The 26,156-nt window shown below is 41.7% G+C and overlaps 1 protein-coding gene across 4 annotated transcripts in view; it reads right to left on the bottom strand.

The window, feature by feature from the left end:
- Positions 1–2,851: 2,851 nt before the first annotated feature.
- Positions 2,852–26,156, bottom strand: part of TMEM202 (transmembrane protein 202) — a 30,109-nt gene continuing 6,804 nt past the window's right edge. Inside the window, exons 1-5 of one of the 4 annotated variants that reach the window (XM_008016003.3) lie at positions 12,901–15,731; positions 12,389–12,644; positions 4,131–4,280; positions 3,666–3,797; positions 2,852–3,194 (exon numbers count right to left, since the gene is read on the bottom strand). In XM_008016003.3, coding sequence (XP_008014194.1) covers positions 2,995–3,194; positions 3,666–3,797; positions 4,131–4,280; positions 12,389–12,644; positions 12,901–13,041 — 879 coding nt within the window. In that variant the 5' untranslated portion in view covers positions 13,042–15,731 and the 3' untranslated portion in view covers positions 2,852–2,994. Of the gene's footprint in view, positions 3,195–3,665; positions 3,798–4,130; positions 4,281–12,388; positions 12,645–12,900; positions 15,732–23,618; positions 25,945–26,156 lie in introns of those variants that run through there. The other 3 variants (XR_501917.3, XR_005244370.2, XR_012091538.1) reach the window with 3 other exon arrangements.

Here is a 26,156-nt window from a genome sequence, read left to right as displayed (position 1 = left end):
ATAACCAATTTTAGTCATATGCAAAACCCTATAAATGCAGGCCCTATTTTTTTCCACTTTCCCATAACTGAGGAATAAAACATTAGAAGAAATAAAGACTTTTTCATGATTTTCTATTTATTTAGCCACGGAAGCAGGACAAGTTGAAAATGATCTGATATCACAGCCTTAGTTCTTAAGTTTTGCTTTGGTAATGACTTCATTTCCTTAGACATTTATTGTATAGACTCAGAAGTATTTACACATTGAGACTTTTCATGTAAAAGATTATATTGTAGAATATATGGAAAATAACTAGAAGTAGTTCTTTTTTAGTTCTTCATATATTCACATACTTGAAAATATGGGAAGTACTAGAATATATCATTTAATTTCATTTTCATTGAAATCTATGGTAGTATACACATTTTATAGTGAGAAGATTGAGATACAAAGTGTTTAGCTTCTTTTCTAGAGCTCCTCTTTCATGTAGGGTTGCGAAGCTGGCTTTAGTCCATGTCTTGAGAAGCACTTTTAGTCCCTTTCACCATATAGGAGCTGTCTCCCTGTTCACTTATGCTTTCTTTGGGACTTACAGCCTATGAAGTCTAGGGCTTAGCTTGAATCATAGCATTGCTTTTTTTCTTTTTTCCAGTCTATGAAAATGTTTATCTATTTTAACTGGACTATTCTTCTCTCTCTCCGTCTCTCTCTTCCCACTTAACCTATTACAAAATATATATGGAACAAAGGGTGTGTACAAAAGGGTAATTTATGAGCTATCTGACTGAAAATCCACTTAAGCTTCTTTTTTTATTTTATTTTATTTTATTTTTTTGAGACAGGGTCTTGCTGTGTCGCCCAGGCTGGAGTGCAGTGACTCAATCCCAGCTCACTACAACCTCAGCCTCCCAGGTTCAAGCAATTCTTCTGCCTCAGCCTCCCAAGTAGCTGGGATTACAGGCGCGTGCCACCATGCCTGGCTAATTTTTGTGTTTTTAGTAGAGACGGGGGTCTCACCATGTTGGCCAGGCTGGTCTCGAACTCCTGACCTCAAGTGATCCACCCGCCTTGGCCTCCCAAAGTGCTGGGATTACAGGCGTGAACCGCCGTACCTGGCATTACTTTCTTATTATCTCGCTTCTTCCACCTTCACTCAGACTTACTTTCTTCTCTTCACCCCATTTAGAACTTTTGTTTCTTGAAGAGTCATCAGTGTTCAGTATCCTGTCAATTTAGTCATATAATTAAAGTATTCAAACTAAATTACAAATAAAGATTGTGAACCCAGTGAGTACTTAACCAGTTCATGTATAGGTTAGAGTTTGTGTGAGTGGTAATGTGAGGAGGGAGAGTTGACTTTGACTACATGTCTGTTCTTACAACCAGACAAAGGCCCAGGAATAGTCTGAAGAGCCTCTGAACTAAGGCCACTTGAAGTAAGGAGGCACAAGTAATTCTGCCATAATGAAACTCGCCTGGTCGGAAGAGGGGCATGAAGAAAGGGTTTTCTACGGCAGGATCAAAATGTGTATATATGTCTGTGTATCTGTGTGTGGGTGCATACATTTGTGTGCTGTATGTAAGCTCCAACCCACAGGAATAAAAGCATAAGTATTAACTTAAAGGGCTTCCAGTTACCATCTGGAAATGTTTGGGAATTACTGATCAGGACCAGGATTATAAAAATTATATAATTGCTCAATGTCTATTATTTTTGTTTTCTGCAAAGGTTACTAGTGAATCTCTAAATTAAACCAAAAGGATCCAAGGGCTTATCTTTACACACAACAAGAGTGAAGCTGGACATTATAGTCCATTTCATTGCCAGCTTTGGGGAGAAAAATGGATCTCAACCAATAGTGGCAGCAACTAAGGGTATGAAAGACAAAATGAGTATCAGGGACCTTGTGTGTGAAATCTAGTCTGAGTGTGAAAGAGATCTTTAGCCATCAAAAGACCTACATGATTGTCTGAAAATACCACCTCCTCCCTCCGTACTTAGCTTTACAGGATATATATAAAACATGGAAAATCTTTCAGCTTGTATAGATATAGATGTAGATGTATTATAGATATAGATAGGCCTATCTATCGATCTATCATCTATCTATCTATCTATCTATCTATCTATCTATCTATCTATCTGTCTATCTATCTGTACATCTGCTGAAGAAGCCCTTTAGTCCCATTTGGCTCAGTAAAACATAATCGATGCTTAAGGAATCAAAGAGGTCACAGGCCTGTCAAGAATTTGATGGAGTTTACTTGAAACTATCTTCCGGGGGCGGGGCAGGGGGAAGGAAGAATCTGATGGAATCTCTGGCCCTCTTCACAGAAGAATACATATACAAGTTTTGTATAGAATTTCAGGGAGTTTGTGGATGCCTGGTTAAGGTATCTCCCTGCCTAGGGAGAAGCAGTGGTTTTACGTAACAGACCGTAAAGGTTTCAAATTATCAGTCCTCACAGTAAGTGGGACCTCATGGATTCCCTAGAATCTACCCAGCACCTCTCAGTTCCTTTGAGTAGTAGGTCTTATATCCATTGATATTTACTCCATTTCTGGTAACGCTATCAAGTTCAGATTCAACAGTATTTGTCCAAGTGCTTTCCATCCGGAGTATACCCAAAGCCACACATAATAAAGAAAATTCTAAATAGAAGTAATTAACGTTCTTCTCCATGGGCCTTTCTGGTCCATGAGATCCCTCATACCCAAAGAAGTCTCTGGTCTACACACTGCATCTTTCACTAGTTTCTTTCATTCATGACTCTAAACATTGTTGTTTTCTTTTAGAAATGTTTTTCTTAAGTGAGTTATTACTTACTTTATTGCTATCATACCTATTTTGGATCCAATGCACGCAAAAGACATTTCATCAGGTTTAATGTTGTCTCCTCCAGTAATATGGACATGATATTAGGAGGGTTTCCAAGAATTTATGCGATCATTCCCAACTCAGCTTCTCCCCTGCTTTTAAGACAAGCTATAGTTAGGTTTTCCTATCACCATCACAGTCCTGCCTCTGGTAAATTTTTCTCTCTCACATTTAGAGATTCCATCTCAGACCTTGGCTCTTCTTCATCTTTAGCAGGTGATACTGTAGTCACTGGACCAACCCCCAGCCTTGATCTCTCTGTTGGAATCACAGTGACATTTTCATCACGGGCAGGAGATCTGGAAGTTAAGTAGTTGAGAAGAGAGATGATGCCTAGGGGAAGGGAATAATTTGAGGTGAGGTTCAATAGGCAATGGTCTTTTGGCTTTTAAAATTCTTACTCCTCCTTTAATAACCAGTTCAAAAGACATCTTTTTAGTGAACCCCTCTCTCTCCCAGCAGAGTTACTTTACCCTCTTGTGCTCTAATTGCATTATAATATTTCTCAGACTGGTTAGGACAAAGCTTGAACCTCCTGGATTCAAATCATAGTTCCACTATTTTCTGTGTGGCCTTGGGCAAGTTACTCAACTCGTCCATGCCTCACTTTGTGATAGAACAAGTTACTAATGCTAGGTTTTCAGACTCTAAAATCCACCCTTTCTTCATTATGCCACACTAACTCTCCAAGTATCAATGTTCTGAAAAGAAAGTCAGTGCTTCTACTTCTCCTATATTATACCTCCCTTTCCAGAAGCGATTTCCCTATCCATCCTTCTAGCATAGAGCAGGGGAGTGACTCACCAGCAAACACGTAAAAGATGTCACTGCACCAGTTAAGATAATAGGTCCATAGGAGATCTGAATCCATGGCATCCCTAGTATGCCAGTGAACCTGTGCCACAAACAGGTTGAGGCAGAGGAGCAAGCAGGTAGCTAGGACCGGAAGAAAAGATGTCACAACCCATCAGCATCTTCAGTCTGCCTTCCCCGCCACCCCCAGCTCCTCAGCCTCCAGAGGCCATATGTATAGCAAGGATCAAAAAGATAAAAACTTGGGGATTGACCAAGATGAGAGAACACGATCTATACCCTGGTAAAGTCGGCGAAGGTGTGTTCTATATAATTAGATAAGGCAGATAGCTGGCAAGTTGGTGTGATACTGAAGAAGAGCAAAGACATAAGAAAAAGAGTATAAGAGTCTCACAGAGAAAATTCGTTACCTTGATTATCACCATGGTAAAATACCCTGCCGATCTAGGTCTGTACCTGAGATGAAGCTGAGTATGGATACCTTCAGATCCAAATTGGTGGTCATGCTTCCTCGACTAGGGAGCCAAGAGCTGAAGAGCCAGCTAAGGCCAATGAGTATGGTAAAGACAGAGATGAGAAAGAAGGCCCTGGAATATTGGAGATAATCTGCATGAAGAAGAGGAAAGGAAGAGCGTGGTTAGTTCAGTGAGGGAACTTCCCTTAAAAAGGCCAGACAGAGTCTTAGAGAAGGATGTAAGAACAAAGGATGATGGAGCAGAGCTTGCTACATGACATCCTTTTTGCTTGGAATTTCTTTACTATGATTGTTAAACTAAAGATAATATACAAATACTTCTGCATGCATTGATTTAGATATAAACTAGCTTATAAGAGGTGTTACCAATGACAAAACAGATTAAACTTTTTTCTTGTTTCGAATTCTAATTCTAAAAATAATAAGTAATATGCATCCAACATAAGCATTCAAAAGACTACGAAAGAACAAAGAAGCAGGAAAAAAATCAGCCACAATTTCACTACCTAGAGGCAACCATTGTTAATATTTTATTTTTCTACCCTCTGTGCATAGTAGATATGATACTAGATATCATGTGGGTTTTTTCCTCAAGAATATACGATGTGATTTTCCCCAGGTATCTGTTGTAAATATTATTTTCAGTGGCTACAAAATATTCTATCATATCAATATACTTTGCTTAATGATTTACCCATTGTTTAGTTCCATTTGTTTTTCACTTTCAGCTGTATCTGGCATGTACAGGCCTTGTCAGCCTACGACTACAAAATGAAGTCACATTTACTTTATTTATTTATTTATTTATTTATTTATTTATTTATTTTATTATTATTTTTTTGAGACAGACTCTCACTCTGTCGCCCAGGCTGGAGTGCAGTGGTGCAATCTTGGTTCACTGCAGCATCTGCCTCCCGGGTTCAAGCAATTTTTCTGCCTCAGCTTCCCAAGTAGCTGAGATTACAGGCACACGCCACCATGCCCAGCTAATTTTTTGTATTTTTTTAGTAAAGACAGGTTTTCACCATGTTGTCCAGGCTGGTCCTGAATGCCTGACCTCAGGTGATCTGCCTGCCTTGGCCTCTCAAAAGTGCTGGGATTAAAGACTTGAGCCACCTCGCCCAGCCTCATTTACTTTAATTCCCATATTATGATGATTTCAAGCCCCAATTTACCAAACTGCAGGAACCTATCACAAAGTGTTTCCCCCACTTTTTTTTTTTTTTATTCTGAGAGTCTCCCAAAGTCCTATCTCATATTTGTTCAAGTTGTTCTTATCCAAGTGCCACACCTCTCCTTCTTCCATCTTTGGCTCTAGGTGTCTTCTCTTTGGCTCTGCCACTGTGGACCGGATGTTGGTAAGAGCAGCAGGGATATGCTCAACCTTACTTTCTGCTACCACATCCCTAAGATGCAACAGGTTCTTCGACTTCCCCATCCATATTTTACTGAAGATTTAGAAGGTAACTTATAATTACAAGTAGCTGTAGCTTTTCTGAGCTACCAGACACCCAGGAATATCTTCAGTATCCTTTATAAGGTGCCTCCTTATTTAGCTTCTTTTTCTGTCCCAATGTAGTAGGGACCAGCTCACCCCACCCCAGTGGTTAGAAAGTTCTCTAACCACTTATATGCCTAAGAATCCAAGTCCAGCTTCTGAGTAACTCAGAGAGCAGAAATTATGTATCAAGTTTATCCAGTCTAATATCTGCCTCCTTGTTTCATTTTGTTCTCCAGAACCTGCCACTTACTAATATGATGAATTGCAGGAATTTCCATTCAAAGAAACCACACCCCTATCCACAGAGGTTAAGTTGCTCTGTAGCCGCAACAAGTGAGCCACATTAAAACATAGTAATTCACAAGCTGCACATTTTCTGAATACTGGGTTATTCAGAATTAGCAGTGTATGTAGCCAGCCAGAACATAAGCCCAGACTGAGCTGTATGAAGCCCAGGGTAACAGGCATGCTTTGTGGTATTTAGTCCACAATCCTCTATGAGCTCTAGCAGCCCTTGTCTATAGCCCTGGACTATTGTCTTTATAGCCTTCTGACTATAGCTAACTGGACTAAGCATGGGAACCTGACCCATCCTGGGACAATTTTATTCTTATGCTTGGAAATTGGATTTCCTCTTTTGCTTGCTTGAACTGAGAAGATGTAAAGTTTGACCGGGGTATCACCTTTTAGGCACTTACACACTAATAAACAGGAAAAACTGAGCTGTAGAGATAAAACAAAGTATAAACAAAGATGAGTGACAAAGTGACTGTAGAAAATCTGAGTGCCTGGCTGGCTTGATTTTCTTTATCTGAGATCCCAGCATCCCCTGGAATCCCCTAAGGTCCAGCGAACTTCCTGCCTTGGGAGTCTATGTTATTCCTCTGAGCCCCATTTTTTTTCCTTTATCTTTTTCTTTGAGATGGGGTCTCAGTCTATAACCCAGGCTGGAGTGCAGTAGCATGATCTCTACTCACTGCAGCCTCCAACTCCCAAACTCAAGCAATCCTCCCACCTCAGCCTCCTGAATAGCTGGGACCACAGATGCACACAATCACACCCGGCTAATTTTTTGTATTTTTGGTGGAGGTGGGGTTTCACCATGCTGCCCGGGCTGGTCTCAAATTCCTAAGCTCAAGCGATCTGCCCACCTCAGCCTCCCAAAGTGCCGAGATTACAGACTTGAGCCACCACACCTGGCCGATTCTTCTGAATCTTTACAAATAAGTTCACTGGTTAGCTTACACTAATTCAAATGATTTTAATATTCAGAACACCAAGGAGCACTGTCGAGGATATTTCCTGTCCAACTCCAGCCTAACATATAAAGTCCAGTTCCTCTTCTACCATTAGGAGAAGACTGCAACTTTATGTATTTCTTACAAATCTCTCTGTGTTATCTTCTCATCTCCTGAAAACTACCTAAACAAGATCCTCACAACTCCAAAGGAACAATTTAAAGATTTACAGCATAGAAGAGTCTAACCTTCCCAAAGTAACCAAGTCTATTAGGAATAATCATATACAACAAATTATATAAACAAACTAAACACTTAGATTCAGAGTCTAAGACATCTGCATTTGGTTAACTTTATAGTTTTTTTATTCATATTACTATAAATAAATAAATGTCCAAAAGCTGATTTCAAGCCTCTATCTCTTGTAACACCAAAGCTGATTTCAGCTTTTAAACAACAGTTTTTACAACAGCTTACTCATCAAAGTTTCAAAAATCTTAGGATCTTAATTACAAAAGGCCCTGCTTGTATGTTTCAGTAAGAAGCCTTGGTCCAGAAAAAGGGGTGCCTGAGATAAAATGAACACCCCTGTGTCACCTGTCTGGGTCAACTGTATCCAAACATTTCTGAAGTTTTCCTTACTGATATACTTTGATGCGGTTAAACTTAAGTTACAAGAATACCAAGGCACCTCTCCCAGCTTACTGAAGCTAATACCTTGGGAAGAGAAAGGATGTCACTTTCAATTTGAGGAGGAAGTACAAATCATCTGAAAAACTTGGTAAGATTTTTGTAGATGTTCTCAGGATCAGCCTAGCGTCAGTGAGCAATGCTACACTTCAGAGTACCATCAGGTAAGATGTAAAACCCCTACCAAGATTGGAGGGGGCACCACCCAACCAGAAAGCAGTAGTGTTCTGTGGCATCCCCTCAGATCTCAGTGAAATGAGAACATTCACCATTTGGTAGTTTGTAAATAATGGGTGGGATCTCCTTCTACTGTTGTGGAAGTAAAACTTGGCCAGGGAGCTTTTGGAAAGTGGTGCTGCTGGAGACAAGCTGGGGAATCAGCTCACTTATTTAGCCAAATATGAACTTCCACGCTGCTGCCATTGTGACCGCTTTCAAGGCACAGAAGGCAATACACAACTTTTCCAGGCTCAGATGAGGTGCCCCAAGTGGGTGGTTTTGGAATGGAAACGATCCTGGGTGGAGACTTAGGACCCTGAAGAGGTATCTGTGAAATCTGCTTAGTATTTAGGTCCCCTTGTAACCCAGCTGGAGTGCCAGAATAAAGCATCCCTACACAGCCTGGCAACGTGTACTGTATGGTGGTTCCTAAGTTCCTAACTCTAGGGTGCCCAGTGACTTGACAAAAAGGCTTATCCTTTCTTTCCCACGCTCTGCAAAACAGTTCAAACTACTCTCTGTGCAATATATCCTTCACATTTCAGCCTGATCTCACCAGTGCTAGGGGAAAATAACAGAAGGGTCTGTTCTACACTTGAGACTTGCAATAAAAGTGAAGGATACTGTCCTTTCCTCCCCATCCCTTCTTCATCCCATTAGCAACAGCCACACCAGAGAGGCTATCAGTCATCTAGATCCGGGTGAAGTCAGAGACAGAAGCACAACACCCTGAAGTGAGCCCAGGGAATAGGAATATGAGCATGCACATTCTTAAACACACCTGAGATAGCCCCTGTGAAACTTACGAAAATGACTAAGGAAACTGTCAGGGAGGGGAATGAAATTCTTGCAATCCAGTAGGTAAAAGTTTGAAGTCATTGAATTGGAAAGTAATTATTAAACAATAATGTATTCGGAGGCCAGGTGCAGTGGCTCATGCCTGTAATCCGAGCACTGTGGGAGGCTGAGGCAGGCAGATCACCTGAGGTCAGGAGTTCAAGACCAGCCTAGTAGGCCAGGTGCGGTGGCTCACACCTGTAATCCCAGCACTTGAGGAGGCTGAGGGGGGCAGATCACGAGGTCAGGAGATCAAGACCATCCTGGCTACCATGGTGAAACCCCATCTCTACTAAAAATATAAAAAAATTAGCTGGGCGCGGTGGTGGGTGCCTGTAGTCCCAACTACTCAGGAGGTTGAGGCAGGAGAATGGCGTGAACCTGGGAGGCAGAGCTTGCAGTGAGCCAAGATGACGCCACTGCACTCCAGCCTGGGCAACAGAGCAAGACTCCATCTCAAAAAAAAAAAAGATCGGCCTAGCTAACATGGTGAAACCCCATCTCTACTCAAAACACAAAAATTAGCTGGGCGCACTGATGCACACCTGTAATCCCAGCTACTTGGGAGGCTGAGGCAGGAGAATCGCTTGAACCCGGGAGGCAGAGGTTGCAGTGAGCCAAGATCACGCCACTGCACTCCAGCCTGGGCGACAGAATGAGATTCCATCTCAAAAATAAATAAATAAGTAAATAATAATGTATTCGGGCAATAATAACATTATATTGTTGTCACAGGGAGATAAGGCCTGGAAATTTTGATTACATTTTAGGGAATTTCTTATAAGATCTGTATTGCAGCCTAATTACTGACTCTTGAATTAGAACTAGTTATAATAACATGGAAAAATAGGGTGGATACTTGATTTATACTTGTGTACCTTAAGGATTCAGTTGACTTTAAATAATCACAGTCTGTAGAGATAAAACAAAGCATAAACAAAGATGAGTGACAAAGTGACTCTATAAAATCTGAGTGATTGGCTGGCTTGATTTCCTTGATTTTCTTTATCTGCATAAAGGTGAATCCAGGGCTTCAAGAAATAAACTATTCACTGCTTAAGTGACATAATTTCGGGATTCTAATGAATTAATTTTTTTTTTTTTTTTTTTTTTTTTTTTTTGAGACAGGGTCTCACTCTGTCATCTAGGCTGGAGTACAGTAGCTCAATCTCAGCTCACGACAACCTCTGCCTCCCAGGATCAAGCAATTCTCCCACTTCGGCCTCCCAAATAGCTGGGATTGCAGGTGCCCACTACCATGCCCAGCTAATTTTTGTATTTTTTGTAGAGACAGGGTTTCGCCTTGTTGCTCAGGCTGGTCTCAAACTCCTAAACTCAAGCGATCCCCCACCTCAGCCTTCCAAAGTGCTGATGTCAGAGGTGTTTGAACCGGAGCAACTTTATCTTGAATAGGGGCTGGTTAAAGTAAGGCTGAAACCTACTGGGCTACATTCCCGGGAGGTTAAGGCATTCTTAGTCACTGAATGATAGGAGGTCAGCGCAAAATACAGGTCATAAAGACCTTGCTGATAAAACAGGCTGTGGTAAAGAAGCCAGCCAAAACCCACTAAAACCAAGATGGCAACAAAAGTGACCTCTGATCGTCCTCACTGCTTATTATATGTGAATTATAATGCATTAGCATACTAAAAGACACTCCCACCAGTGCCATGACAGTTTACAAATGCCATGGCAATGTCAGGAATTTACGCTATATGGTCTAAAAAGAGGAGTAACCTTAGTTCCGGGAATTGCCCACCTCTTTCCCCGAAAACTTACGAATATAACTCACCCCTTGTTTAGCATATAATAAAGAAATAGCCATAAAAATGGGCAACCAGCAGCCCTGGCGGCTCCTTTTCCTATGGAGTAGCCATTCTTTTATTTCTTTACTTTCCTAAATTTGCTTTCACTTTACTCTATGGACTCATCTCGAATTCTTTCTTGCCCAAGATCCAAGAACCCTCTCCTGGGGTCTGGATCAGGACCCCTTTCTGGTAACACTGGGATTACAGGCTTGAGCCACCACACCCAGCCCTAATTTATTAAAGATTTAAATAATAATCTTAAGGCCGAAATTTTAACGTGGGCACCCAGTTACATAAATATAACTGCAGTTTTATCTTTTTGCCTAAATCTTTTAATCCATTTCTAGTTATTTCCTTGGAATTAATTTCTAGAAATGGAATTATTTACTCAAAGGAGATGAACATTTTTAAGTCTCTGGATGCATCTAATCATATTGCTTTGATTATACCAATTTGCATGGTATGTACAGGAATGTGTATGGGAGTGTATAGTAGTTGCATCATCATTTAAAAATCTGTTAATATGGTGGTTGAAAAGTTACATCTTGTTATTCATTTACCTTTCTTTAATGATTGATTGAGGTTAAATTATTTTTCCTATGTTTATTAGATAGTTATAGTTCTTCTTCTGTGCATGTCTATTGAAAAAGAACTTATTTGAGTTTGTGTCTTTAATACTTTGTGTATCCTTTTACTATATTAAGGCCATTAACCTTTATCTTTCATAATTGTTGCAAATATTTTCTCTAGTTTTCATTTTATGCAGTTGAATTGTCTGCCTGCCTTTGATTTTAGTTTCTTCTCAAGATCATGCAGGAAACTGTCCCTTAATTTCAAATGTCGCAGCCCATGGCCAAATAACGGATGCTCTACCTCAGAGTTGGGCACAGGTGCTCCCCTCCTGCTTATGTGAGGAGAATAGATGGGATCCCTGCTTATGTGAGAATAGATGCTTTACTCACACATGTTTTCTTTCACAATACCCCTTTCACTGTGTAAATTTATGTCTTGTGGGTGATGGGAAAACTGTCAGTGTAATGATATCTTTCCTCTAAGTTTTTGGTTTGATTGAAAAACTCATGCATATAATATTTTTAGCCCCCAAAACTTATATTAAAATATTTTGTGTTGCACTTTCAGATTTATTTAAATTCACATAAAATTTGACATAAATAATATTATCTTCATAGCTGGCATTTGTTATACCACATATCTAACGTACATTTAAATTCTATTCCACTGCTAGGAGAAGAACAAGCTGACCTTGAAAGTTAAATCTAATAGAGGTTAAGATACTTGCTTTATCTTCCAGCTATGATCAATCACTTCTCTTCTAATTCTGCAAGCCACATTAGAATACCAATCACATTGCTTAGCAGTAACACCTTGTAAATGAGTTATTCCTAGGGCAGGTATGGTAGCTCACACCTATAGTCCCAGTACTTTGGGAGGAACACTTGAGGCCAGGACTTTGAGACCAGCCCAGGCCATATAATGAGAACTTTCTCTCCAGAAAATAAATAAATAAATAAAAATTAGCCAGGAGTGGTGGCACATGTCTGTAGTTTCACCTACTCAGGAGGTTGAGTGGGAAGATTGCTTGAGCCCTGGAGGTGGAGGCTGTAGTGAGCAATGATAGTGCTATTGTGCTTTGGCTAGGTGATAGAGCAAGAGCCTGTCTCTAAAAACAAACAAAACAAAACAAAACAAAACAAAACAGTTCTTCCCATCAAGTGAAAAGAGTATAACCCATTATTCAGGACAGAAAACGACCTGGAATAGAAGGGAGAAAGGGCACACTGAGGATACCAAAGAAAGATCCATCCTGCACTTGGAGAGGTGAAAGCCAAAAGATCTTGGAGGAAGAAAGATGAAGGGCCAATCTATGTGAGCAGAAATCTCTGCAATTGTGTGGGGCCTGTGGCATTTAATTCAGTGGCACTCACAGGGTGGCTTGGGTGTGTGGTTCCAGCACAGCTCATGGTTGCATAAGGTCCAGAGTCCTGCGTAGAGCTCAAGGCCATTCTTGATCACCAGGAACTGTACCCAGTTCAGTGGGGACATGGCGATCAGCATTAGAAGGCTAAAACTACAGAGGCTGCCACAGAGTATTCGGATGTAGATGTGTGCCTGATCCATAAGCTGCTGCTGCCTTTGGGATGACATCGAGGCACTTGGATGTTTCTTGGCAGGGAGGGTAGGCTACAAGGATGAGGGAAATATTGCCTACCCGAAAGGATAACCCCTGATCCCCAGGGTCACCTGCTTTTCTCTACCTCAAGCATTCCCATGTGTCTTTGATTTAAGGATATCTTTCCCTACTCCAAAAAAAAAAAAAAAAAAAAAAAAAGCCACAATTTTCAGGGTGATCTTTTCTGTCTTTAGGATGCTGTATGTAGCCCCGCCTTTAAGTAAGTCCTCTTCTTCCCATCTGACTTCCAATTAGATACCTCCTCACCCTTTGGTATTTCCGGTTCCCCTTTATCTTGGGAACCTCAGGACTGTGGAAAGTCAAGGTTAAATGTTCCCTTCGCTCCATCTTGGCAGTCGGTTCTCTTTCTAACTGCCACGGAATTTGTCTCTGCATCTCCTCACACATACTGGCAGAAGCAAAAAAGGGCCAGGACCCATGGCACAGATCCTGTTTCTGTTTTATTTATATTTTTGGTCTGGTCAGCTCAGGAAGAAATCATCATATTTTAAGCATGTGCATGTATGTGTGATGCTCCCCAGCCTCCATTCTCCACCTACTCCCAACTCTTTTATTAAATAAATCCACAAATATTTTGTTAGCAGTGGCTGTGTGTCAGGCTTTGTGCTAGCTTCTGGGACACAAAAATAAATAAGACACAGTTCCCTCATAGCGTATAAAAAAAGGGGAACTCATATGCTTGTTGGCCACATGTATTTCTTCTTTTGAGGAAGTGTCTGTTCATGTCCTTTGCCCACTTTTTAATGGGGTTATTTGTCTTTTTCTTGTACATTTATTTAAGTTCCTTACAGATGCTGGATATTAGACCTTTGTCAGATGCATAGTTTGCAAAACAATTTTCCCTTTCTGTAAGTTTTCTGTTTACACTATTGATAGTTTCTTTTGCTATGCATAAGCTCTTTAGTTTAATTAGATCCCATTTGTCAATTTTTGCTTTTGTTGCAATTGCTTTTGGCATCTTCATAATGAAATCTTTGCTGGTTCCTATGTTCAGATCATTAGAGAAATTAAAACCACAATGAGATACCATCTCACACCAGTCAGAATGGCTATTACAAAAAGTCAAAATAATAACAGATTGTGGCGAGGTTGTGGAGAAAAAGGAACACATACACTGTTGATGGGAGGGTAAATTATTAATTCAAACATTGTGGAAAGCAGTGTGATGATTCCTCAAAGATGTAAAGACAGAAAGAACTACCATTTGACCCAGAAATTCCATTTTTGGGTATATGCCCAAAGGGACAGAAATCATTCTATCATAGAGACACATGCACATGTATGTTCACTGAAGCACTATTTGCAACAGCAAAGACATGGAATCAACATAAATGCCCATCAATCATAGACTGGATAAAGAAAATGTGGTACACATCCACCATGGAATACTATGCAGCTATAAAAAAGAACAAGATCATGTGCTTTGCAAGAAGATGGATGGAGCTGGAGGCCATTATCCTTAGCAAACTAATGCAGCAACAGAAAACCAAATACTGCATGTTCCTGCTTATAAGTGGAAACATGGACACATAGAGGGGAACAACAGACATTGGGGCCTATCGGAGGGTGGGGGGTGGGAGGAGAGAGAGAGTCAGGACAAATAACTAATGAGTACTAGGCTTAACACCTGGGTGATGAAATAATCTATACAACAAACCCCCATGACATGGGTTTATCTATATAACAAATCTGCACATGTACCCCTGAACTTAAAATAAAAATTTTAAAAGCGTGCAACTCAGATGTCTCCAGAACTCTATTGGTTGTGGCTATAATTTAAAATTATATCCCTATTAGTAGCCAGTAGCCTGGAGTTCATGCCAGGGTTGTCTCAATAGGCTCATGAACCAGTCTGTCAGTCATGGTCCTTCATACAGCATCCATCTTTTTCTTCCGTTTTTGCTCTGGTTCCCTCTTTTCAATGTCCTCTACTCATGAAGCCATTTAAGGGCGCGGCTATACCACTGCCACTGCTGATAGGGCCCACTATGAATATGCCAGTATCTATAGCCCAGAACACTATAAGCCAATGTGCTAAAAGCCACTGGTCTTCAAGATACCCTAGCAGTGCTGGGTTCAAAATGTTCCATACGGCCCCCAAAGGACATGTATCAGTGTGCTCACAGCAGCACTCCATAATAGCCCCAAGTTCAAAACTACCCAAATGCCCATCAACAGAAGAATGGAAGATTGTGGTCTATTTATACAATGAAATACTATACAGCAATACGAGTAATCTACAACCACCTGAGTAAAGAGGGATGAATATTATCTACATAATGCTGAGCAAAAGAATCCAAACACAAAAGAGTACATATGTATGATTCTATTCATATGAAGTGCAAAACAGGCAAAACTAATCTGTGTTGTTAGAAGTCAGAAACACTCTGGGGAGGAAGATGGCTAGGTATTGGAAGGAGACATGCAAAGGGCTCTTGGGGTGCTGTAAAGGTTCTTTCTTGATCTGTGCACTGATGACCAGCTTTCTGTATGCACAATTTTTCTATACGCATGGTTTTTGTTTTGTTTTTCTTTTTTGAGGCAGAGTCTTGCTCTGTCACCTAGGCTGGAGAGTTGTGGTGTGATCTCGGCTCACTGCAACCTCTGCCTCCCAGGTTGAAGCAATTCTCCTGCCTCAGCCTCCCAAGTAGCTGGAACTACAGGTGCCCACCACCATGCCCGGCTAATTTTTGTATTTTTAGTAGAGACGAGAGTTCACTCTGTTGGCCAGGCTGGGCTTGAACTCCTGACCTCAAGTGATCTGCCTGCCTCAGCCTCCCAAAGTATCTATATGCATGTTACACTTCAACTAAAAGTTAAAAGAGGCCGGGTGTGGTGGCTCATGCCTGTAATCCCAGCACTCTGGGAGGCCAAGGCAGGCAGATCACTTGAGGTCAGGAATTTGAGACCAGCCTGATCAATGTGGCAAAACCCCGTCTCTACTAAAAATACAAAAATTAGCTGGGCGTGGTGGCAGGTGCCTGTAATTCCAGCTACTTGGGAGGCTGAGGCAGGAGAATTGCTGGATCCGGAGGTTGCAGTGAGGTGGAGGTTGCAGTGAGCTGAGATCACGCCATTGCACTCCAGTCTGGGCAACAAAAGCGAAACTCTGTCTCAAAAAAAAAAAAAAAAAAAAAAAAAAATAATAATTTGAGTATATGAATCAAGAAGCTTAAACATGGTTGTATATTTTATCTCAGTAATTTCATTCCTAAAATCTATAAAATCAATAACTAAGATTATTACAGCTTATTTCTATAACCTCCCATCTACCAGGAACTGTGCTAGGTGCTTTATATACATTAACCTACTTGCTTTCTGAATCACATTTTTTCACTTTATTTTCTGATTTGTTATTGCTAATGAATAAATTATTTTTTCAATGTATTTACCTTTAATCTGGTCATTTGACTGAATTATTTAAATTCTAATCATTCTGTTGGCCAATTTCTCTTAGATTTTCTAGGTAAACATCCTATCATCTGCAAATGATGATCATTCTGTTTCTCTCTTTACAAAATATGTCATATTGCACTGGCCTGGCATGGTGGCTCACGCCTGTAATGCAACACTTTCGGAGGCCTCGGCGGGTGGATCACTTGAGGTCAGGCATTCGAGACCAGGCTGGCCAACATGGTGAAACCCCATCTCTACTAAAAATACAAAAAAATTAGCTGGGTGTGGTGGCACACACCTGCAATCCCAGCTACTCGGGAGGCTGAAGCAGGAGAAATGCTTGAACCTGGGAGGCAGAGGTTGTAGTGAGCCAAGACTACACCACTGCACTCCAGCCCAGGCAACAAAGAGAGACTCCATCTCAAAAAAAATAGTCATATTGCATTGATTAGACCCTTTAGAATAGTCTTCATGAAGTATTAAGGGTGATGGGCATCATTATCTTACTCTTGACTTTAATGGAACTGGCTTTACTGGTCTTTATTTGTATATTCATTTTTGTGTTAAAGAAGTTCCATTCCATTTCTATTTTATTAAGATTTAAAAATTTAGAATGGCTGTATCAAATTCCCTCTTAGCCTCTAGAATATGGCTTTTCTTCTTTAATCTATTTAGTGTAAAAATTGCATTGATACATTTCTTAACATTTATCTAATTTTACATTCCTGTAATAAAGTATTTATGAACATAGTACATTATTCTTTAATATAGTGCTAGGAGTATTTGTTTATATACTCAAGCCAAGAATTATCTAGAATTTAAAAAATATATCCACATGTCTAGTTTTTTTTTTTTTTTTTTTTTTTTTTTAGTTTTAATATATTACGGTCAAATAACATGCCCTACAAGAACTCCTTTCCTTTTGGAATTTAGTAACATTTGTCATTTAGCCAGTTTTCCTAAATGTCCTTTAGGCATTTAAAAACCATGTGTAACGTACAAAGTTTTAAATATATTTGTGTAGAATGTAAGATTCTAAATCTATCACATTAAAAGTATCAATAATAATATGCGGGTTGTTCCTATTGTTAGTTTTTTCTCCACTTGATAAAATAAAAAATAGGCTGGGCACCGTGGCTCACGCCTATAATTCCAGCACTTTGGGAGGCTGGAGGGGGGCAAGAATTCTGGGCTTAAGCCCAGAATTTCGAGACCAGCCTGGGCAACATGGTGAAACCCCATCTCTACAAAAAAACACAAAAATTAGTCAGGTGTGGTGGCGCATGTCTGAGGTCCCAGCTACTCGGGGGACTGAGGTGGGAAGATTGCTTGGGCCAGGGAGGTCGAGGATTCAGTAAGCCGTGTTTATGCCACTACACTCCAGCCTGGGTGACGGAGTGAGATCCTGTCTCAAAGAGATAAATAATAAAAATGGAATAAAAATAGACTATTAGCTCTTTATAGGTGCACATGAAAAGATGCCCCTAATATATTATCAATTGAAAAATTTATAAAATAGTGGTTACATCATGCCCTGATTTTTTTGTTTTGAAGTATTATAAATGTGTGTATATAGAAAACAGCCGGGCTGGGCTGGGCGCGGTGGCTCATGTTTGTAATCCCAGCAATTTGGGAGGCTGAGGTGGGCAGATCACCTAAGGTCGGGAGTTTGAGACCAGCCTGACCAACACGGAGAAACCCTCTCTCTACTAAAAATACAAAATTGGCTGGACATGGTGGCACATGCCTGTAATTCCAGCTACTCAGGAGGCTGAAGCAGGAGAATCACTTGAACCCAGGAGGCGGAGTTTGCAGCGAGCCAAGATTGTGCCATTGCACTCCAGCCTGGGCAACAAGAGGGAAACTCTGTCTCAAAAAAAAAAACCAAACAAACACACACACACACACACACACACACACACACAAAGAGAGAAAGAAAATAGGCTGGGTGCCATGGCTCATGTCTATAAGCCCAACACTTTGTGGGGCCAAGGCAAGCAGATCTCTTGAACACAGAAATTCAAGACCAGCCTGTGCAACATAGCAAAATTCTGTCTCTGCTAAAAATACAAAAATTAGCCAGGTATAGTCTCAGCCACTTGGGAGGCTGAGGTGGGAGGATCACTTGAGCCTGGGATGTCGAGGCTGCAGTGAGCAGTGATTGCGCCACTGCACTCCAGCCTGGGTGACAGGGCAAGACCCTGTCTCAAATAAAAAGAAAGAAAAGAAGAAAGAAAAGAAAATGATGGTCACACATAGAAATAACCAGCCAGGCGTGGTGGCTCACGCCTGTAATCCTACCGCTTCAGGAGGCCAAGGTGGGTGGATCACAAGGTCAGGAGTTCAAGACCAGCTTGGCCAACATGGTGAAACCCCATCTCTACTAAAAATACAAAAATTAACCAAGCGTGGTGGCGGGTGCCTGTAATCCCAGCTATTCGGGAGACTGAGGCTTGAATCCAGGAGGCGGAGGTTGCAGTGAGCCAAGATCGCGCCACTGCATGGGGGCCTAGCAGACAGAGCGAGACTCCATCTCAAAAGAAAAAAAAAAAGAAAGAAAGAACCATACATATTATATCATACATACATAAACAGAAATATGTGTTAAAGGCCGGCGCGGTGGCTCACGCCTGTAATCCCAGCACTTTGGGAGGCCGAGACGGGCAGATCACGAGGTCAGGAGATTGAGACCATCCTGGCTAACACGGTGAAACCCTGTCTCTACTAAAAATACAAAAATTAGCTGGGCACGGTGGCGGGCGCCCGTAGTCCCAGCTATATGGGAGGCTGAGGCAGGAGAATGGCGTGAACCCGGGAGGCAGAGCTTGCAGTGAGTGGAGATTGCGCCACTGCACTCCAGCCTGGGTGACAGAGCGAGACTCTGTCTCAAAAAAAAAAAAAAAAGAAAGAAATATGTGCTAAAGTTATGGTAGTCTTTATCTCTCAGGCTTCTATATGGCCTCTTGGCACCATAAAGGGCTCAAGAGTGTGAAATAAGCCCCAGGAAAGGCGTAAACATCAGGAAGGACTGTGGTGACATTTCCTTGTAGCCCAGCAGATTGGGGAATTGGGTCATGAAATTAGAAATTAATTTGTTGTAGAAAACACTTATAATTTCTATATAGCTGAGTTGGTGAACTGAGAGTCATACTTTCTACACATAATATTTGGTGTTTAAATTTTTCAAAATAAGTGTGTGTTGCTTTTACAATAAAGAAATGACAGTCATTGCCTCTCCCATATCCTTTTCTAAGTGAATCTGTTCCCCTCCCTAGCACCTGCTCAAAGACAGAGCTTTGATCATCTGTGGCTTAGATGAAACTACCATCCTTATCTGTAGTATGTGTCTTTAACTTTTTTTTTTTTTTTGAGACAGAGTCTTGCTCTGTTGCCCAGGTTGGAATGCAACAGATGGTGTGATCTGGGCTCACTGCAACCTCTGCCTTTCCAGTTCAAGCAATTCTCCTGCCTCAGCCTCCAGAGTAGCTACAGGAGCTACAGGCACACACTACCATATCTGGCTAATTTTTGTATTTTTTTTAAGTACAGATGGGGTTTCACCACATTGGCCAAGCCGGTTTCAAACTCCTGACCTCAAGCGATCCACCCGCCTCGGCCTCCCAAGGTGATGGGATTATAGGCGTGAGCCACCACACCCGGACTATAGTATGCATCTTTAATGTCTGGCTCAAGAATGACATCTCTTCCTAGCTGGGCCAATCACATTTTCTCTTTTGGAACACTGGAACACTAAGAGAATGAATTGGAAATAACAGGAGAATGAAGCAGATGCAGGAAAAGGGATGAGAGAAGGGTGGGTCCTGAGAGACCAAGGGGTAGCTTTGGTTCCTAATAAGGCATTCTCGCCCATTTGACCATGGCTATACTTAGTTTACTTCTAGATGCTTGTAAAGATGATAAACTCCTCACTCTTGAGCTAGTTGGAGTTCTCTTCCTTGCAACTAAAACATCTCTGACAAGAACATCAAGTATTTAACCTTTTGCACCTAGAATGCAAAGAATCTTTTTCATTTTTGGAACATTCTTATATTACATAACATCGTTTATCATAATGGGAAGAATCACTATGTCTTTGACCTTTGTCTTCATGGTTAGAGCTATAATTACTTCATAGTTACTTGTATGTTCACTTATTGGCTCTGAACAATGCTTTGTCCTTCCCCTGGCCTCCTGCCACTGTCTGGCTAATGTAAACTCAAGGAAGGTTAATGGATTTTTAATACTCTCCTAAGCAAACTTTCTTTAGGAAAATAAGTCAGTCAGCTACTATCAGGTAGGAATAGCACTGGCCAAACACAGTGACTCTTGGATTATTCGCATCATTACTTCTTTCTAGTTCTAGGGTTAATTGAAAGTTGGCCATGCAAATTCAAATCCAATTATCATTCCTTTCTAGGATAAGGCAGTGGGCTAAGAAAAGGATGTAGGCACAGAAATCTCCATTATTAAACTGCATTCAACGTCAAGGGGGCCAGCATGGGCAACATAGTGAGACCTCATCTCTACTAAAAATTAAAAAAAAAAAATTAGCTGGGTGTGGTGGTGTGCACCTTTGGTCCCAGTTATTTGGGAGGCCTAGATGGGAGGATCACTTGAGCCCAGGAGATTGAGGCTGCAGTGAGCTGTGATTGTGCCACTGCACTGCAGCCTGGGCAACATGGCATTGCAGTGAGCCAAGATCACGCCACTGCACTCCAGCCTGGGCGACAGAGCAAGACTCCATCAAAAAAAAAAAAAACCCAAACGAAGGGGGCATGATTGTAGGCATTTCCAGAGGCACAGGCACAGTTCCAGTGTGGTAATGAGAGCCCTTTTCAGGATGGCCACACATCTGTGGTCTGTTTCCAGCCCTGCCACCCTTTGGCTGCATTCGACCTTGGTCAAATAATTTCAATTTAAAAATGTATTGGCATGCAAAGCAGTATACTATGTACAATAAGGAATAAATTTTTACATTTGACAAATATTTATTGAGCACCCACTAGGCACCTGGCACTGTGCTAGGTGCTGGAAGTATCACAATGAATAGGATTCTATCCTTACTCTTGAGGAACAGCACTTCACCTCGCTAGTTCTCAGTTTCCTCACCTGAGGTTGGGAGTTCGAGACCAGTCTGGCCAACATGGCGAAACCCCAACTCTACTAAAAATACAAAAACTAGCCAGGCTTGGTGGCATGTGCCTGTAATTCCAGCTACTCGGGAGGTTGAGGCACAAGAATCACTTGAACCCAGGATGCGGAGGCTGCAATGACTCAAGATCATGCACTCTAGCCTGGACAACAGAGTGAAACTCCAACTCCAAAAAAATAAAAAGGAATCTAAGAGAAAGATCCAAAGGGCACTCCAAACAGAGGTAAGACATTTAGACTGTGCTCTTACCACCGAAGAGTCCACTCCTAGCATCAGCGAATTGTGTTTTGGAAACCTGTATCACAGTAATATGTCACTAACATTTTATGAAGCCAAATGTTAGTGGTCGGCCACAGGACAGAAATGTTACAGGGATCTGTGCTCTGGGGTTCCTGGAGGGTATAGCTTGGCTATTAGTCAAGGAAGGAAAATAAGATATAGAGGACTCAAGCAAGAAGAGAATGGGAAGAAGGCAAGGAGTGAGCAAAGCCCACTGGGAAATTCCAGTGCAGAATAACATAAGACCTGAATTGCTTTCTGTAAAGGATTTATACACTCCATTTCATCATTGTCCCACCTCCCTTCAGGGGATTTCAGATTATTTTTGTGGATTTGGTCAACATGAGCAGCTGTGCCATAAAATGTATCACCATCAACTCTTTAGGAATGAGGCCTAAGGGGCCAGGTTAGACTCAAGATAATCCTAGTCCGATGCAGCTCTCAGGATGCCTGGGGCAGGCAGATGTAGTCTAGGCAGAAGGAGTCCCCACTGAACGGGCCTTAAACCATAGCTATCATATCCCTATAAATTTGTCCAATTTTGATCTAAAAATCCCAATATCGGAGGCCCTGGACTATTGGTCTAACCCTGGATAGGACTTCTGATGTTTTTCCATGAGTTTAACCAACCTTGATATAAGCTTAAAGTGGGAAGAGCCCTAATCAAACAGCTCCCATGGTAAAGGAGATATTAACAATACATTCCTCGTGGCATTATTGTAAGAATTAAAGGAAATGGGCCGGGCGCGGTGGCTCAAGCCTGTAATCCCAGCACTTTGGGAGGCCGAGACGGGCGGATCACGAGGTCAGGAGATCGAGACCATCCTGGCGAACAAGGTGAAACCCCGTCTCTACTAAAAATACAAAAAACTAGCCGGGCGAGGTGGCGGGCGCCTGTAGTCCCAGCTACTCCGGAGGCTGAGGCAGGAGAATGGCGTAAACCCGGGAGGCGGAGCTTGCAGTGAGCTGAGATCAGGCCACTGCACTCCAGCCTGGGCGACAGAGCCAGACTCCGTCTCAAAAAAAAAAAAAAAAAAAAAAAAAAAAAAAAAAAAAAAAAGAATTAAAGGAAATGACACAGACTTTTTAAAAAAACTAAAAAATGTTATAGGGGGAACATATTTACATGGTACAAAATACAAAACACACAAAAGGATATACAGGGAATCACCCTGCCATCCTATGCCTTACCCACCCAATATCCCTCTCCAGAGGCACTGGTTTCATATATGTGCTCTGAGACACAGTCTATGCTAATACAGATGAAAACACATACCACATATTTTCCTTCTTTTAGTAGCATTTCCTTCTTTATAACGCCAGATAGAAATCTTGTAATTCCTTATTGTTATTGTTAGTGCCTTGCTCAGCACTGTGCCCAACTGATGCCTACTCAGTGCATTTTCACAAAGATGCTGAGGACAGCCAGTTGCAGTGACTCATGTCTGTAATCCCAGCACTTTGAGAGGCCGAGGAAGAGGGATCACTTGAGGCGAGGAGTTTGAGACCAGCCTGACCAACATAGTGAAAGACTGTCTCTGTTAAAAATACAAAAATTAGCTGGGCATGGTGGTACAGACCTACAGTCCCAGCTACTGGCAGGGTGAGATGGCAGGATTGCTTGAGTCCAGGAGGTGGAGGTCGCAGTGAGCCAAGACTGTCCCACTGCACTCCAACCTGGGCAAAAGAGCAAGACTCTGCCTCAAAAAACAATTGCTGAAGACATCACCCAGTGTGGCCTAGCACTAGCAAGGTTTCCAAGGTATATCTTGAGTCACTTTCTATCTTGAGTGGAACTTTGTGTCCCTAAAATGGGTCCAATCCTGTTGTCCCTTATTTGTAAAAGGTCTAAAACCCTCAAGTGTTAGGAGTTACATACAAGTCGTTAGTTTTGTTCTTCCTGTTCTACCGGCCTGTAATGGAGAGATGGATACAAATATCCCTAAAGTTTCATTAGGGGAAAAATATATTGAAGACAGAATGAAGGGCAGTTGCTATTTCATTTTATATCTGTAGATCTGTAATGCTCTCAGTCTAGTACACTATAGAAATATAATAGTTTAAATCTTATTTTTAAAATGTGACTGCTGAAGGTGTGTTAATTTTTTCTAACAAAATAAAATCATGGAGTTGGAAGAAGTTTTATATACATTTTAATCAACACCATCATCACACAGATTAAAAAACAGCCTTTTAAGAGATATGATGTGTAAATTCATGGGAATAGTTTATAATTAGCAAACTGCATATATATATACACATACACACACATATATGTGTGTGTGTATACCATTACAGTGATATGATAAAGTCAGTTAAAAGAGCTAAGATATGGCCAGGCGCAGTGGCTCATGCCTATAATCCCAGCACTTTGGGAGGCCTAGGCAGGTGGATCACCTAAGGTCAGGAGTACGAGGCCAGCCTGACTAACATGGTGAAACCCTGTCTCTATTAAAAATACAAAAATTAGCCTGGTGTAGTAGTGGGCACCTGTAATCTGAGCTACTCGGGAGGCTGAGGCAGGAGAATCGCTTGAACCCAGGAGGTGGAGGTTGCAGTAAGCCAATATGGTGCCGCTGCACTCCAGCCTGGGTGACACAGCAAGACTTCATCTCAAAAAACAAAAACAAAAGAGCTAAGATATGGCATGTGCCTTCCAAGATACATGGGAGTGTTGAACATGCATAAATAATCATAACATGAGTTTGGATGTGGTAAGAGCTGTACTTGTGGAACCCAGACTATGGAATTACAATGGAGGGGTTAACTCTGACTGGGAGAATCAGAACAATCTTGATTTGCACAGAGCTTTGGAGGACAGTAGGATCACCACTGGCATAGACGGGAGAATGAGAGGGTCCTAGAGCTCGAACATTAGATGGAGTAGGGCTGAGGTAGCCATTACGTGTCTTGTGCAACACTCCAGTCAGGAGGAAATAGAGGTTATAAGGCAGCTGAAGTAGCTGACAAACAAAGAGGAAAACTGATCAGACATTCTGAGAGGAGTAGAAGAAAACTAAGAAAGAGAGGGAGATGAGAGAGTAGCCAGGCCCTTGATTTCTGCTCTTTTTGAAATTTGGTTTTGTGCTTTTCTGGGTTTGCTCTGTATATCCCTTTCATAGACTTTTGTTTTTCTGAAATAACATAAGTCTCTATCCCTTGCAAGCAAAAGGCCCTGATCATAACAGTGGATTTAATCCTGATAGCATTCCATAGCCATTAAAAGTTCTGGAGAAGGAAGATGACTTGATCAGAAATACAATTTAGACAAATAAAACTCTAACAGTAGTGTAGAGCAGCGGTCCCCAACTTTCTTGGTACCAGAAACTGGTTTTGTGGAAGACAGTTTTTCGTGGAATGGGTGGGGGGGTGGTGGGGAGGGGGAGAATGAGTTGGGATGGTTTCGGGATGACACCGTTCCACCAGATCATCAGGCATTAGATTCTCATAAGGAGTGTGCAACCTAGATCCCTCACATATGCAGTTCACAATAGGATTCCTACTCCCATGAGAATCTAATGCTGCTTCTGATCTGACAGGAGGTGGAGCTCAAGCAGTAATGCCCGCTGGTCCTCTGATCACCTCCTGCTGTGAGGCTCAGTTCCTAACAGACCACAGACCAGTACCAGTCTGTGGCCTGGGGACCCCTGATGTAGAGGCTGAATTGAGGAGACCTTGAAAAGGTCCTTTCTTGCCTTTCTCCTCATCAACATCACCTCTGATCTGAGTCTACTCTACTAGCCACTAGCAAATCAAGATTGTTCTGATTCTCCCACTCAGAGTTAATCCCTCCATTGTAATTCCAGTCTGGGTTCCACAAGTAAAGACGAGACAAACCTCTCTCGTCTTTACCTCTAATTTTTAGCTATCTTTCCCTTTTCCCGTTTTCCCTTGACTCATGCATTTTCATGATTTCAACTGTTATCTCTGGGCAGATGACTCTTAAAGCTCTTTGGTGAGCCACCAGTCTCAGCTCTGCTGGACATCCTAATTGTCTGTTAAAATCCCTCAAAACAGGTTGGAGGCAGTGGCTCACACCTGCAAGCCCAGCACCTTGGGAGGCCAAGGCAGGTGGATCACCTGAGATCAGGAGTTCGAGACCAGCTCGGCCAATGTGGTGAAACCCCACCTCTACTAAAAATACAAAAATTAGCCAGGCGTGGTGGCATGCACCTGTAATCCCGGCTACTTGGGAGGCTGAGACAGGAGAATCGCTTGAACCTGAGAGGTGGAGGTTGCAGTGAGCCAAGGTTGTGCCACTGCACTCCAGCTTGGGCGACAGAGCAAGACTCTGTCTCCAAAAAAAAAAAAAAAATCCCTCACAACAGCATGTCGCGGAGCTCATCCTCTTTTCCCAGTATCTGCTCTTCCATTTGTACTGAGCCAGTGTATCATCATTCCCTGGGGAAATGTAGTGAGCTGTGATGGTGCCACTGCACACTCCAGTCAGGGCAACAAAGATCCTGTCTCAAAAAAAAAAAAAAAGAAAGAAAGGAAAGAAAAAAGAAATACTCGTTAAATGAATAACTAAAGTCATGCTCTTTTCCTTTCCAAGCTGGTACACCCTCACATCTTTTCCTCTTCCCTTTCCTTTGTCCGCATTCCCACAGCACCCAGTTAGCTGCTGAGTTCCATTATTCCGTGTCTGAAATATTATTGCATTTGTCCCACAGCT

The sequence above is a fragment of the Chlorocebus sabaeus genome, chromosome 26 (genome assembly GCF_047675955.1).
Source record: "Chlorocebus sabaeus isolate Y175 chromosome 26, mChlSab1.0.hap1, whole genome shotgun sequence".
Classification (NCBI taxonomy): Eukaryota; Metazoa; Chordata; class Mammalia; order Primates; family Cercopithecidae; genus Chlorocebus; species Chlorocebus sabaeus.
This window is presented reverse-complemented; position numbering and strand designations above follow the sequence as displayed.